Source organism: Centropristis striata, chromosome 13 (genome assembly GCF_030273125.1).
Source record: "Centropristis striata isolate RG_2023a ecotype Rhode Island chromosome 13, C.striata_1.0, whole genome shotgun sequence".
In the NCBI taxonomy this organism is placed as follows: Eukaryota; Metazoa; Chordata; class Actinopteri; order Perciformes; family Serranidae; genus Centropristis; species Centropristis striata.
In genome coordinates, this window is record NC_081529.1 from 23926242 (window position 1) to 23938792 (window position 12551).

Below are 12551 nucleotides of genomic sequence, written 5' to 3' on the forward strand. Positions count from 1 at the left end.
CTGTCTGTCTGTCTGTCTGTCCGTCTCTCACTAGTCCGCCTTCCAACCTCTAATCGTTTTTCAGTGCTTTTACAAACTCTTGTAGATTGTAGATAAGGTTAATAAACAATTTATTAGGCAATGGTTTCTCTAGCTTGTCAAAACTCTTGGTTACCTTGTTGGAGATCATCTGAAACATAATGGTATGGACTCGGAGACCAAAACCGCTTCCAAGTTAACCTGACTCATCGGACTGTTGGGATAAACCTGATATTGCTGTTTTTTCATTAAAGTCGGAGTGAATTTTCAAATGTGAATTAGGGACGTTTCCATCAACTAATTTAGAGGGAATAAACTTATTGGACAACTTTGGCCACCCACGAGAGAAAATGGAGAGAAGGCTTCAGGAATTGGATTCAATTTGATTGGGCAACTTATAATTGTTCATTCATGTTCTTTTTTTTTTGTTCCTTTATGTTGAAAACAGCCGATCAGTCTTGGGAGCTAAACGTTCGCTACGTCAGAACTAATTATAAGCAAACGCTTCCATCTCCCGTTTAGAGTATTAACTGTTTTTCAAAAACAACTAAAAAAACACCTCAAGCGATCGTCAAAAAAAACAAACTTTTATGCACATTTTCTAAAGTTTTATCGGATTTTGGTGTTTCCATAAAGCTTTTCTCATGTAAATCTTCAAAATGTACATCGAAATTTGTTGATGGAAGATGATTGTGATTGGTTTAAAGAAATATGAACAAACCGGATCTTTTTTACACCTTATCCCAGAATATTAATACACTGTGAGACTGCTTCTGTGTTTGCTTAACTTTTCACCCCCAGTGGTTCCCACTTCATATAACCGTGCAAGATGCAGTCACAAAACTCTACAGGTGTGTAGCTGAAGCCAAAATGAAGGCAGAGTTTGAAGATCTTTTTGAAACTCTGAAGATCAGATTTTTTGTGTCTATGAAATCTTAGCAAAAACCTGAATATTCAACAGAAAAAAGCAAAAGAATCCTAAAATTTGTAAAGCTGGAACTCAGTATCAATTGACAAAAACAAAAAAAAAGTATATTAAAATATTATTTTAATTATGAGAAAATTATTACAACAACAACCCAATTGGTTGGTGGTTGACAAATCGTTCAGCATAAGAAAAGCTCCATGTCATTCCTTGCACCATGGCACACAGGCATTCAGCTTTCATTAAATTAAAACTGTAAATAAAAACTGTAGAAAAGTCATTGACAGGGATTGGCAATGATTATTAAAATAACAGTTTTAAAAGGGCTGATGACAGCCAAGACAGAATACGTCGATTTTCTCATCTTAAATCAACATGACGGATAAGTTTGACCTATTATTCTTCAGCTGGGTGGAAGTACACAGCTGATTTGTGCTTTTCCTGCTAAATACTGTTGGGATTGTGGGCTTCTGTCTGTGTGGAGGTCAACACTCTTTGGTTCATGGTCAGGAGAGGCGGGACGGAGCCGGATGAGGAAGCTTTCTGCACAGGAGATGAGGACAGATGTCAGTCTGAGATCTCTCCGGCGTCCCACTTAGTTTTGGGTTCCTGCCACCACTCAGCCAAGAAGGACTCCTCGTAGTCTCCCATCCCCTCAAACTCAGCGTCAGGATCCTCCGCGTGTGAGGAGACCAGGTCTTCTGGACTCACCTCGCCCTTAAAAGGTGACAAAACACACAGAGAAATCTTACTTCCATTTGTTAGAATAATTTGAATATTATACTTGTTGAAAATGAAATGTTACTGTCTTCCTCTCTTTTTCCTCTTTGTGATTTTTCTCCCAACAGTCATCACAGGTCACTATGCATGCGTAATTCACTAAACCTTGATAATATCTATCTCTATGCATTTATATTAATCAGGTAATATGATTTTGATACATTGATTGTGTTTGTGTGTTAATATTGATGTAGAAAACTGTGATTACTTTAATTACATATATTCCATTTGCTTAAACTAATTAAGATTCTATAATCACAAAAAAATAGTATTGTCTGTCTTATATTTTTTAACCTTTAAAAGAACATGTAGATATTGAAGAATAGTTGGCTCTTGTTATATTTCTGTAGAACATAGCAAGGCAGTATGTTCGTCATAACAAATTTGTTAGCAGGCCACAAGGCCTTGTCCTGGGCAGCATTGATTGTGTTGCCCAGGTGGCCTGATGTGTGACGGTATGAAAGAAGACTGGCGAAATAATTGGTGAGGTATTTTCCTGTTGGTGTCAGATAATTCAATTTTCAAGGTTTACTCATGCAATTTTTCTAACACATTCTATCTGGCAAATCCTTTTAATGTCTATAAATCTTTCACTTGTGCAGCCTGTAATTCAGCCTGAACTCTCTTGCAGTCCTCCCTCACTCTCAGGTCCAGGCAGCATGTAGAGATGGGAGGGGCTGACCTGACTTATATGGATGTGGCACAGCCCCAGTGGCCAACACCTCCCAGCCACATACCACACGTTTCTGGTGGAAAACAGCCCCCGCTGCCCCTCCTGCTCTCTCCTTCATCCACTCTCTCTCTCCCTTTCATCCTCTAAGACTTTTCTCCCCTTTCCTTAACCTCAACAGCAGCGTGCACTTAGTCTGCTAGTTCCTCCTCCAAAGTGAAAGTTTATATCGCCAAAAATAGCATATTTGATAAACTTGAAGGAAAAGATTGAATTTCTCCTTTGGAAAACAACTAGGGAAGCCAATTTAGTAGCTGTTGAGCCACTTCACAAAATAACACATGATCACACCTCATCCCCCTCAGGGCTGTCTAGTCTTGCAGACAGTTTGGGTTTTATCTGCTGAGGTTTAGAGATGTCTGTCTCGGTCGCCACCCCATCACAATTGAGGTTGGTGGAATTTTGTTTGTGCCGTTCCAAAGAAAGTCTTGGGGACGGCTATCTGAAAACCTCATCAGATAAAATCAGCATGGTGTCATACTGTTACTTTGAGCAAGTAAAAAAATGTGTCTCATTTCGGTTGAATGGTCCTTAAAGCTGTCTACTATTTTAACAGATTGTAGTAATAACGATGCCATGTTAGCTAAGGTTGGATAACTTTAGGTAATTATACTTAAAACAGACATGACTGAGTCAATTCACAGACTTTAAGATGTTTCTATATTTGTGCTGCAGCAACTATATGTTTGAACATTTTTTCATGATTGCCACTTGTGGCTATAGTAGTGCTGTTCAAAAAGGTTACATAGGTTCACTTTAAGGACTCTTATTTTTCTTCATTTTAATTATGAAAACGAGGGATGAATAAATGTTACTTCAACTGGACTTTAACAACGTAAACACAGCATTACGATGAAGTTTGATGTGGCGACCTCAGCTGCCAGCTTCTGCAGTGAAATGAGGATTGAAGTGCCTTCAAAATAAGAGTTGGGGAAAACTTTTGAGTCCCATGACATGTTGTTCAGTGTAACAAAGAATTTCTCCCTGCCTGAAACACATAAACAAGCCTCCCAGTTGCAGAAAAATGCAATTTTTGCGAGTCACCGCTGTTGATGTGTCACAACTTACCTCTAGAGCCCGACAAATTATCAGTTGACTGATAATATAGGCCGATATTGGCCGAACAAAGGCATGTCAGTATCGATGTTTATGGTGTCCAATAAGTGCCGTTATAAAAACTTTTTTCTACACAATACAGTACAGGCCAAAAGTTTGGACACACACACTCATTCAATGCGTTTTCTTTATTTTCATGACTATTTACATTGTAGATTCTCACTGAAGGCATCAAAACTATGAATGAACACATATGGAATTATGTACTTAACAAAAAAGTATGAAATAACTGAAAACATGTCTTGTATTTTAGATTCCTTAAAGTAACCACCCTTTGCTTACTAGAATATAAGACATGTTTTCAGTTATTTCACACTTTTTTGTTAAGTACATAATTCCACATGTGTTCATTAATAGTTTTGATGAATCTACAATGTAAACAGTCATGAAAATAAAGGAAACGCATTGAATGAGAAGGTGTGTCCAAACTTTTGGCCTGTACTGTATATAATGCAGCAAAACATATCTTGCCGTAATTTTTGAAACCTTTTTTTTTTTTAAAACTGACCCTGAACAGTAATGATGTTTATTTAGCTTTTTATTTTATTCATCTTTATTCTTTATTTTCTCAGTTATCATTTATAGAATTGGCTGACAATGTAATGCATTGTTTGTGTAATCTATATAATATATATAATCTATATTTTTTATAAGATTTATTATTATTATTATTATTATTATTATTATTATAACTTTATGTTCGAGACAGTAGCCCTGTAGAATGTTGAAAAATCGGTGCACAATCCACATAAAAAAGGTATATTTTCATTCCAGCTTAAAAAAAAATAATATATAGGCCACCATATAGGTTAGCAATTAATTTTCTCCTCTAAAATTAGTATCAGCATCAACCTCAAAAGTCCCATATTGGTAATAATGATAACAATAATAATATTAATAATAATAGATTTGTATTGCACTTCAACCTTTCATTACATTACAGTTCAACAATCTCAAAGTGCTACAGAGAATAAAAAACAATGAGAGGAACACTATACAATAATAAAATAACCAGGTGTTAAAAGAAGAAGCTAGAAAGTCAGCCTCTACTTACCTCATCATCAATTTGTAGGTAGTTCAGTGCAAACTCCAGCATCTCTTTCTGCTTGTTTGTCTCGTTAAAGTACCTCAGAGCCTCCTGAAAAACAAACGGGACATCAGCTCTTGTCCAACCAGGCGACAGGCGAGAACAAACCAGCTGGCTTACTGTTTTATAGCTTTGTGCTCTGCAACAAATATGGCCTGTTGTCCTTTTGTTTACTATCTTTTCGCCTCCCAATTTGGACGCTTAAAAGTTTTTACAGCAGTTCCAAATGTACTGGAAGCTGTGGCAGCTTCAGAAGGAGCTGGCCATACTGAGCTGGTAAACTGCAGCTGCTTTTAACTCCGAGCAGAAAAGATCCATCTTTACGAGAGTACATGGCTTTCTAATTACCACTCTGAGATTGTGTTAATGTTCACGCCAAGACCACTTTATGCTATAGCTTTCCTGCTTTGGTTTAGCTCAGCCAGTGTGAACTCTGCTAACACTCTGTGCTGCCTCTGGTCCAGGAAGTACCGAAAGAGAATAGCAATGAGGTCTTTGTTTCACTCACAGGCCGAGGCTGGAAGTCCCTCTCCTCCAGTCCCCACTGCTGCCGGTAGAAGCGGTAGTACGCTACATTTTGCTGCATCACCTGGTCCTTATTGTCAAACAGCATGTAGCTGGCTGCACACGGAGCAGCGTTTTTAACATCGTTCACTGCGGGGATCACAAAATAATACATGTTAAAACAGTCTCACAGACATTGCTTTCAGAACAAAAGCCAGAATCTTTTTAGATAGATAGATAGATAGATAGATAGATAGATAGATAGATAGATAGATAGATAGATAGATAGATAGATAGATAGATAGATAGATAGACTTTATTTATCCCAAGCTGGGAAATTACAGTGTAGCAGCAGCATTACACACAGAGACAATAACAACACAATTAAATAAAAAGAAGAACCTAGGCATACTTCAAGCAATAAAATATAAAAATACAATAAAATACAATAAAAAATAAAGTGTCTAAAGAAGGAGTATGTATTAAGGAGTAGAATAGAATTCCAGTGCAGAATAAATATGAATATACAGTATAAAAATGAAAATGTTGGTACTATAAAACAAATAAGGTGCAATGAACAGTGTGCATAAAAACCACATAAAGTGCATAGACAGTATGTAATGAACCAGACTATTTGTTATTGTTCAATGTGATGGCATGTGGAAGGAAAGATTTTCTTCTTACGTTTATAATAGGAAAACTGGAGGTAGTGATACATGGTGGCGACAAACTTCTCCACGAAGAAGCCTCCAACATTGGGTGTCAGGTTCTCTTCACATTTTACTTTACATTTCAGGACATCAGTGAAGAGATCTGAAGGAACAAACAGTTATTAAGTTATCTAACACAGCTATTCTCAACCTTGGGGTCCCGACCCCAATTGGGGTCGCGAGATGATTTCTGGGGGTCGCCAAATCATTTTGAAAAGTCAGCTCTGTCTCCACTGTGTTAAAGTGTTCATGTGTTTTAGTCTTTTTGGTAATTTTGTGTTTTTTTAGTCATTTTGTGTCTTTTTTTTTGGTCATTTTGTGTCTTTTTTGGTAATTTTGTGTCTTTTTTTGGGTAATTTTGTGTTTTTTTAGTCATTTTGTGTCTTTTTTTGGGGTAATTTTGTGTGTTTTGGGGTAATTTTGTGGCCTTTTTTGGTTTAATTTTGTGTCTTTTTTGGTCATTTTGTGTCTTTTTTTGGGGGGGGGTAATTTTGTGTCTTTTTTGGTAATTTTGTGTCTTTTTGTGGTCATTTTTTGTCATTTTGTAGTCAATTTGAGTCCCTTTTTGCTTAATTTTATGTCATTTTTTGGTAATTTTATGTCTTTTTTATGTCTTTTTTTAATCATTTTGTGTCATTTTGAGGTCAATTTGATTTTTTGGGGGGAATTTTGTGACAAATCCCAAAGTATCAAGTTGTTACTTTCCAAGGAGTCTCTGGCTTGAAGCTGACTGTTACACACTCAGGAGGTCAGAATGGACCTTTAAACTGATAGCAAAGGACTTAGATTAAAAGTAACAATAAAATATAAAAAAAATATATAAATGCACAGACAGAGAGATGTTTTAGTTGTTCTCTGCTTCATTATTTGTCCAAAATTTGTCGCATCAACTGAGTTTGTATGATCTGAACTGTGTGTGAGATTGTGTTCAGTGAGTGGGGGTCGCAGACAACATGCATGTTAAATTGGGGGTCGTGACTCAAAAAGGTTGAGAACTACTGCTCTAACACACTGAATGAGGTGAATAAGCTCTTACTAAACTGATCTCTTCTTACCTGCCATGGTGGGATAGAAGTCTTTGTACTCTAAGATTTCATACGAGCCCTCACAGCCGGCCAAGCAGAGAGCGTATACTTCAAAGTAATGCGTGATGGCCTGCTCCATGTTTCGAGCACTGCTGCTGAAGTCTCCGTTGTTGTAAAGCGTCACACTCTTAAGGAAAACACTCTGCATAACAAAGAGATGTGTTCATGAAAGTTTGAATAGTTTGCCGTGTGTTGAATTCAACATGATCTCACAGAAATCCGTGAAATAGCCACGGATTTCGCTTAACTCAAAATCCGTTGAATAGCCACGGAATCGCTCAAATTTCCGTGAAACTGACACGGATTTTGCTACAATGCAAGTTAATGACATAGTCATATCCCATGGCTATTCCAACATACAAAGTGATTATGTACATTCACTGAGTGAATATTTAGAAAAATAAAACATATATTTCTCGCTAGAAATGTGATCAAAATCCATTTTTATGCAGAAACTAAGTCAAAATATTGATTTTTCACTAAAAATTAGAGAACTGTCCGCCATGTTTTTTGTTCTGACCGCTGGGACCTTGAAAGTGACCGCTGGGACCTTGAAAGTGACTTGGAACAAACCAATAGGAACAAATATCCATGGAATAGCCACGGGATATGACTGTCATTAACTTTGCATTGTAGCCAAATCCGTGTCAGTTTCACGGAAATTTGAGTGATTCCATGGCTATTCCACGGATTTTGAGTTAAGCGAAATCCGTGGCTATTTCACGGATTTCTGTGAGACCAGGTTGGTTGAATTTGCATGAAAGAATGACTAATTTATCTACGTACTTCATACGGCTGCTCCTCGTGGTCGATGAGATATTCTTCCACATCAAACAGCGTCTTGTAATACTTCATGTTTTTGGACAGATATGGATCTGTTGGGTTCTTCTTCAGGAAGGTGTGAGCAGCTGACACAGCCCTCTCCAAGTTGTTAAGCTGAGGAAGAATAGAACTTTAAAAAGGATATAAAGGTGTATTTTGAGGATTTAAAAAAAATAAAATCTCTCTCTCTCATATTGCCTCTGACCCCTTTGCTCCATTAACTACTTACAGATGCAGAGCACTTGTGTCAGAGATTGATCAGGTTTGAAAAAAATCCAGACGGATAAACCCGACCGACATTAGCCTCGGTCGCGTTATGACAGTGATATATCAGTGTCAGCGTGCATGTTCCCAATATGCACCAATTTTGAAACTTTTTTCCAGAATATAATGCAAGAAAAAGTTAGTTTAAAAGGAAGTCATAACAAAGTCTGTCCATCAAAGCACACATCAATATATAGTCATTCAGCACTGGGTAATTTGTGGTGAAATATAACAGGAGAATAAATTTAGCTGGCTAATGTTAGTTTTAATAAGCTAAAACTAAAAGAAAAGAATAGCTTACATTAACATCTGACATGGATTTTATATTAACTGCACTGTAAAAAAAAAATCTGTTTAATTTACGGTAAAATACCGGCAGCTGTGGTTGCCAGAACTTCACTGTAAAAAATACAGTGAGCATATGTAAATGTAAATATCAGCAAAAACTGTAATTTATACAGAATAATCCCATTACTTTTAGGATAATTGTGTCATCATGGTATTTCTCCATTAATTTTACATCAAAATGTTATATTTTTACACTAAAACTGTGTGTTTTCTACAGTTTATGGCAGTTGAATTTAAAGTTTTATGATATTCTTCGATTTACAGTAATTAAAAGTATTCACTACGGTGATGTACAATGTTTAATTTGACAACCTATTTCTGATGCAATTTGACAGTGTTTTACTGTAATTTCTACAAACATTTTTTACAGTGTGTTGTGACTGATACTGAACATATGGTACTTGTTTATTTAGCTATTTTTTTTCTATTTTTGTTAATTCTTTATTTTCTCAGTTTTAATTTATATATACACTGTTGCCTATGTATAATACACAATAATGTTACATATTCTTTAGAGTTAGTTAAAAAAGCAGCCTTCTGGCTACCTCTGCATAGTCATATTGGCGTAAAATCTGTTCAGATAAAAAAAAGATACCATTTATTTTTTATTTTAACTCCAAATTTTACTATATCGGCTGCCATATCAATAATGGGGTGAATTCCCCCCCTATCTAAAATCACAGCTGTCTGAAAAATCCAGTATCGGTCCGTATCATATATTCACTGTCCAATGTCATAAAACAACTACAGTAAGATCAAAGTCATCTAAATCCTGAAAGCCTGTTTAAAAGCATGGTTGCTGATCTGGCCGTGTGTTTGATCCCAGAGGGAGAGCTTTGATGCAGCTTTTATTTCCCCAGACAGAACTACAGTAAAAAACTACAGAGCTTTGATGTGGTGAGCCTCAACAACACCTCCACAGCTCCAGCAGAGTTAAAGGATTTCTGTTGGTGGCTGTTTATTACACCAGTACAATATTATTTTACCTACGATAACGTGTCATTTACCTGGAGATCTTTTATGAAACCAAAAATGATATCAGTGTTTTTGCTTTGTGATCAAACAGAGTCCCCATCACGCTGCCGGCCTGACAGAGAAGAATAAGGGGATTGTTCCGGGGGAACACTGGGAGAGACGTGGCACATGCTCAACTACTTGATCAGCAGGAGGGCGCAACACAGCTGCAGGGAAACTACTGCACATCTCACCTACTAGAAATTTCCTTTCAGTGAGTCAAACAGAATCAATCTGCGATCGACTTCAGGCACTTCTGTTGTGTGTCTGCGCCCGTTACGCACAGTTCTGGTAATGCGAAAACCACATTAACTGCAAATCCCTGCGTAAAATCGGGTTAATAACAGCCACATCGCACTTTAACGCCACTTTATAAGACTCTTAAAACATCCATTGCATGACGTATTTGGGGTAACTTCATGATTTAGTAGTAAAGGCCTACATTTATTTGGGGCTCATCGAGCCTTTGGTCTCACCTGGAAGTACGCATACTGTATGTACCGATACGGTACTCTTTTCTCGAAGGTTTCCAGTAAATCCCTTCGTGGATACGTGAGGTTGAACACTGGAAAATCCGCCTTGCACTTTTTAAGGCACGCAGCCCTCAGTAGGATGTGGCGCACGACGCTGAGGCTACTGTCGCTAAACACGGTGTCGTTATCCCGACTGACGGAGCTGCAGTTGCGGCTGCAGAACGCCTCGCTGTCCCGCAGCAGCCGGTGGAGCCGCAGGCTGAGCTCCAGGTACTTGATGCTCTCTGCCCAGTTCTGCGCCCCATACTGCTCCAGCGCGTAGTTGTATGAGGAGTCCAGCGGCATGATGTCTTTCTGGGGGAAACTTCTCAAGCTGTACTTCTCATACTGAGCCTCCACCAGGACCAGGAGCAGCAGCAGGGCCAGGCACAAGCTTCTCAGGAGCATCTTGACCTCCACCGGCTCCAGCAGGAGACTGTTCTTGTTTTGAATGGATCGGGAAACTTCCTCTTTCTTTACCAGGGAATGTTCATGTCTGTCTGCACGTAGGCTGAGGAAGCTGCGTCCAAATAACTGCTAAAAACTAGAACTTCTGGCCAGCACTTTCAAAATAAAAGCCTCAGCGATTGGCGCGATGCCTCTTCTGGTGTTTTTTATTAAGTCAAGCCCATTTTACTCCAAATTTAGATAATAATTCAGAGATCCTTCAAAGCATGTTGCAGTTCTTTATATTTTTAATGTTCTTTTTTTTTTTAAATAAAAATTCCAAAGCATGGGACAAATGTGTGTATTTATTTCTCCCAAAGTAAAGTTTAGTTAGTTTTGGGCTGCATTACAGACTTCTCAAGTAGTGTGTGTGTGTGTGTGTGTGTGTGTGTGTGTGTGTGTGTGTGTGTGTGTTGTATATTTGTATATTTTACAGAAACAAATGCACATGTGTGATCAGTGTTTAATTAGGCTACCTCAAGAATTTTTTTATGTGTAGAAATAGTTTTCCCCAATCTGAAGACAAGAAGGCTGTCAATTCTGCATGCAGTAGCATATGGTAAAGACAAACAAATAAACAAGCATTTGCATGCATATTCCAGGTTAAAACATGCCAAATCACCTTGCTTTTCTTATTTGTTATGATCATTATGGATCAATAATTGTATAATAATGAAATGGTAAAATGTTAAAATAGTAATAATAATAATAAGATTAATGCAACTACAGGCTTTGATAAAGTTTAAGCAAATTTAATCATCGGAAAATTCAAAAATATAAGATTAACCAACAAGTTTCTGCAGCCCGTCCAGGTGATAAAAAAAATAACTTTTGACAATTACGTTGAAGAAATAAGTTCGCACTTCCTGTTAAAATTGTGATAACTCTAACGTGCTTGACACAGACGTCACAGTCTGGACCTCAAGGAAGCCAGGAGGGTCCCTCAGTTTTTTTTACAGGGTCATAACATCCAACAGACATTTGACCCAAAACTGTACGTATTAACATATATATAGAATTGATTTAGTTTTAACATGTTTTGATAATTTTAGCTCCAGCTCTCAAACTGGAGGCAGCTGATGTGGCGATTATTAAAAAAAATACTGACTGAATATTTGTCTGAAGAGCTCTCAGAGTATTTACAGCTCTGAGCTAATTTGCAAGCTGAGACTTGGGTTGGCGAGTTAAAAAATCCATTTTGCATAGCTGACTCAAAACCCCTGAGTCTGCAATATCTATAACATTTCATATTCATAATGTTTGAAGAGTCAGTAGATATCTGAGTGGGGTGGTTATTAGGACCCAGAGCCTTTTTTTTCCTGAAGCAGACAGATGTACAGAAAAGTAATTATGTGTTTATTAACTGTTTGAAACGTAGAATGCAAAAATCACAGGCCTGTCATTCTTAAAGAAAAAACAGAGTTTGAGGAGCGGCACATTATAAATTTCTGGTCATCTCATACGTGAGTGAACTCATGCAGGCCTCCGGGCCAGGCATTACACGTTTGCAGAATTCCATTAAAGAGTGGGTGGGGGCCCCGGGGCCACTCCCCTCTACTCTCTGGAGTGCATGACCCGAAACATGAGTAAAGCAACACAGGGAGAGACAGGACAATGCCGGAAGTGTGGTCGAAGTATTCTGCAGAATAAAAGCACAGAGTAGTCTGCGGAGAGACAATTTTAGCATCTGTTGTAGGTGCAGGTAAGGCAAGGCAAGGCAAGTTTATTTCTATAGCACAATTCAACACAAGGTAATTCAAAGTGCTTTACATACACATTAAAAACAGCAAGACACAATAGATAGATAGATAGATAGATAGATAGATAGATAGATAGATAGATAGATAGACTTTATTTATCCCAAGCTGGGAAATTACAGTGTAGCAGCAGCATTACACACAGAGACAATGACAACACAATTAAATAAAAAGAACAACCTAGGCATACCTCAAGCAATAAGATATAAAAATACAATAAAATACAATAAAAAATAAAGTGTCTAAAGAAGGAGTATGTATTAAGGAGTAGAATAGAATTCCAGTGCAGAATAAATATGAATATACAGTATAAAAATGCTATGAAACAAATAAGGTGCAATGAACAGTGTGCATAAAAACACATAAAGTGCATAGACAGTATGTAATGAACCAGGCTATTATTTCTTATTGTACAGTGTGATGGCATGTGGA

The 12551-nt window shown here is 37.5% G+C and overlaps 1 protein-coding gene across 1 annotated transcript; it reads right to left on the bottom strand.

Annotated features, from left to right (window-relative positions):
* Positions 1–421: 421 nt before the first annotated feature.
* On the bottom strand, positions 422–10423 carry p3h4 (prolyl 3-hydroxylase family member 4 (inactive)). Its single transcript, XM_059347605.1, has 7 exons — positions 9880–10423; positions 7742–7891; positions 6926–7097; positions 5845–5973; positions 5165–5310; positions 4624–4707; positions 422–1660 (listed from the first exon to the last, which is right to left on the bottom strand). Exons 1-7 carry the CDS (start codon positions 10321–10323, stop codon positions 1511–1513), a joined length of 1275 nt encoding a protein of 424 aa, XP_059203588.1. The 5' UTR covers positions 10324–10423; the 3' UTR covers positions 422–1510.
* Between the last annotated feature and the right edge of the window lie 2128 nt (positions 10424–12551).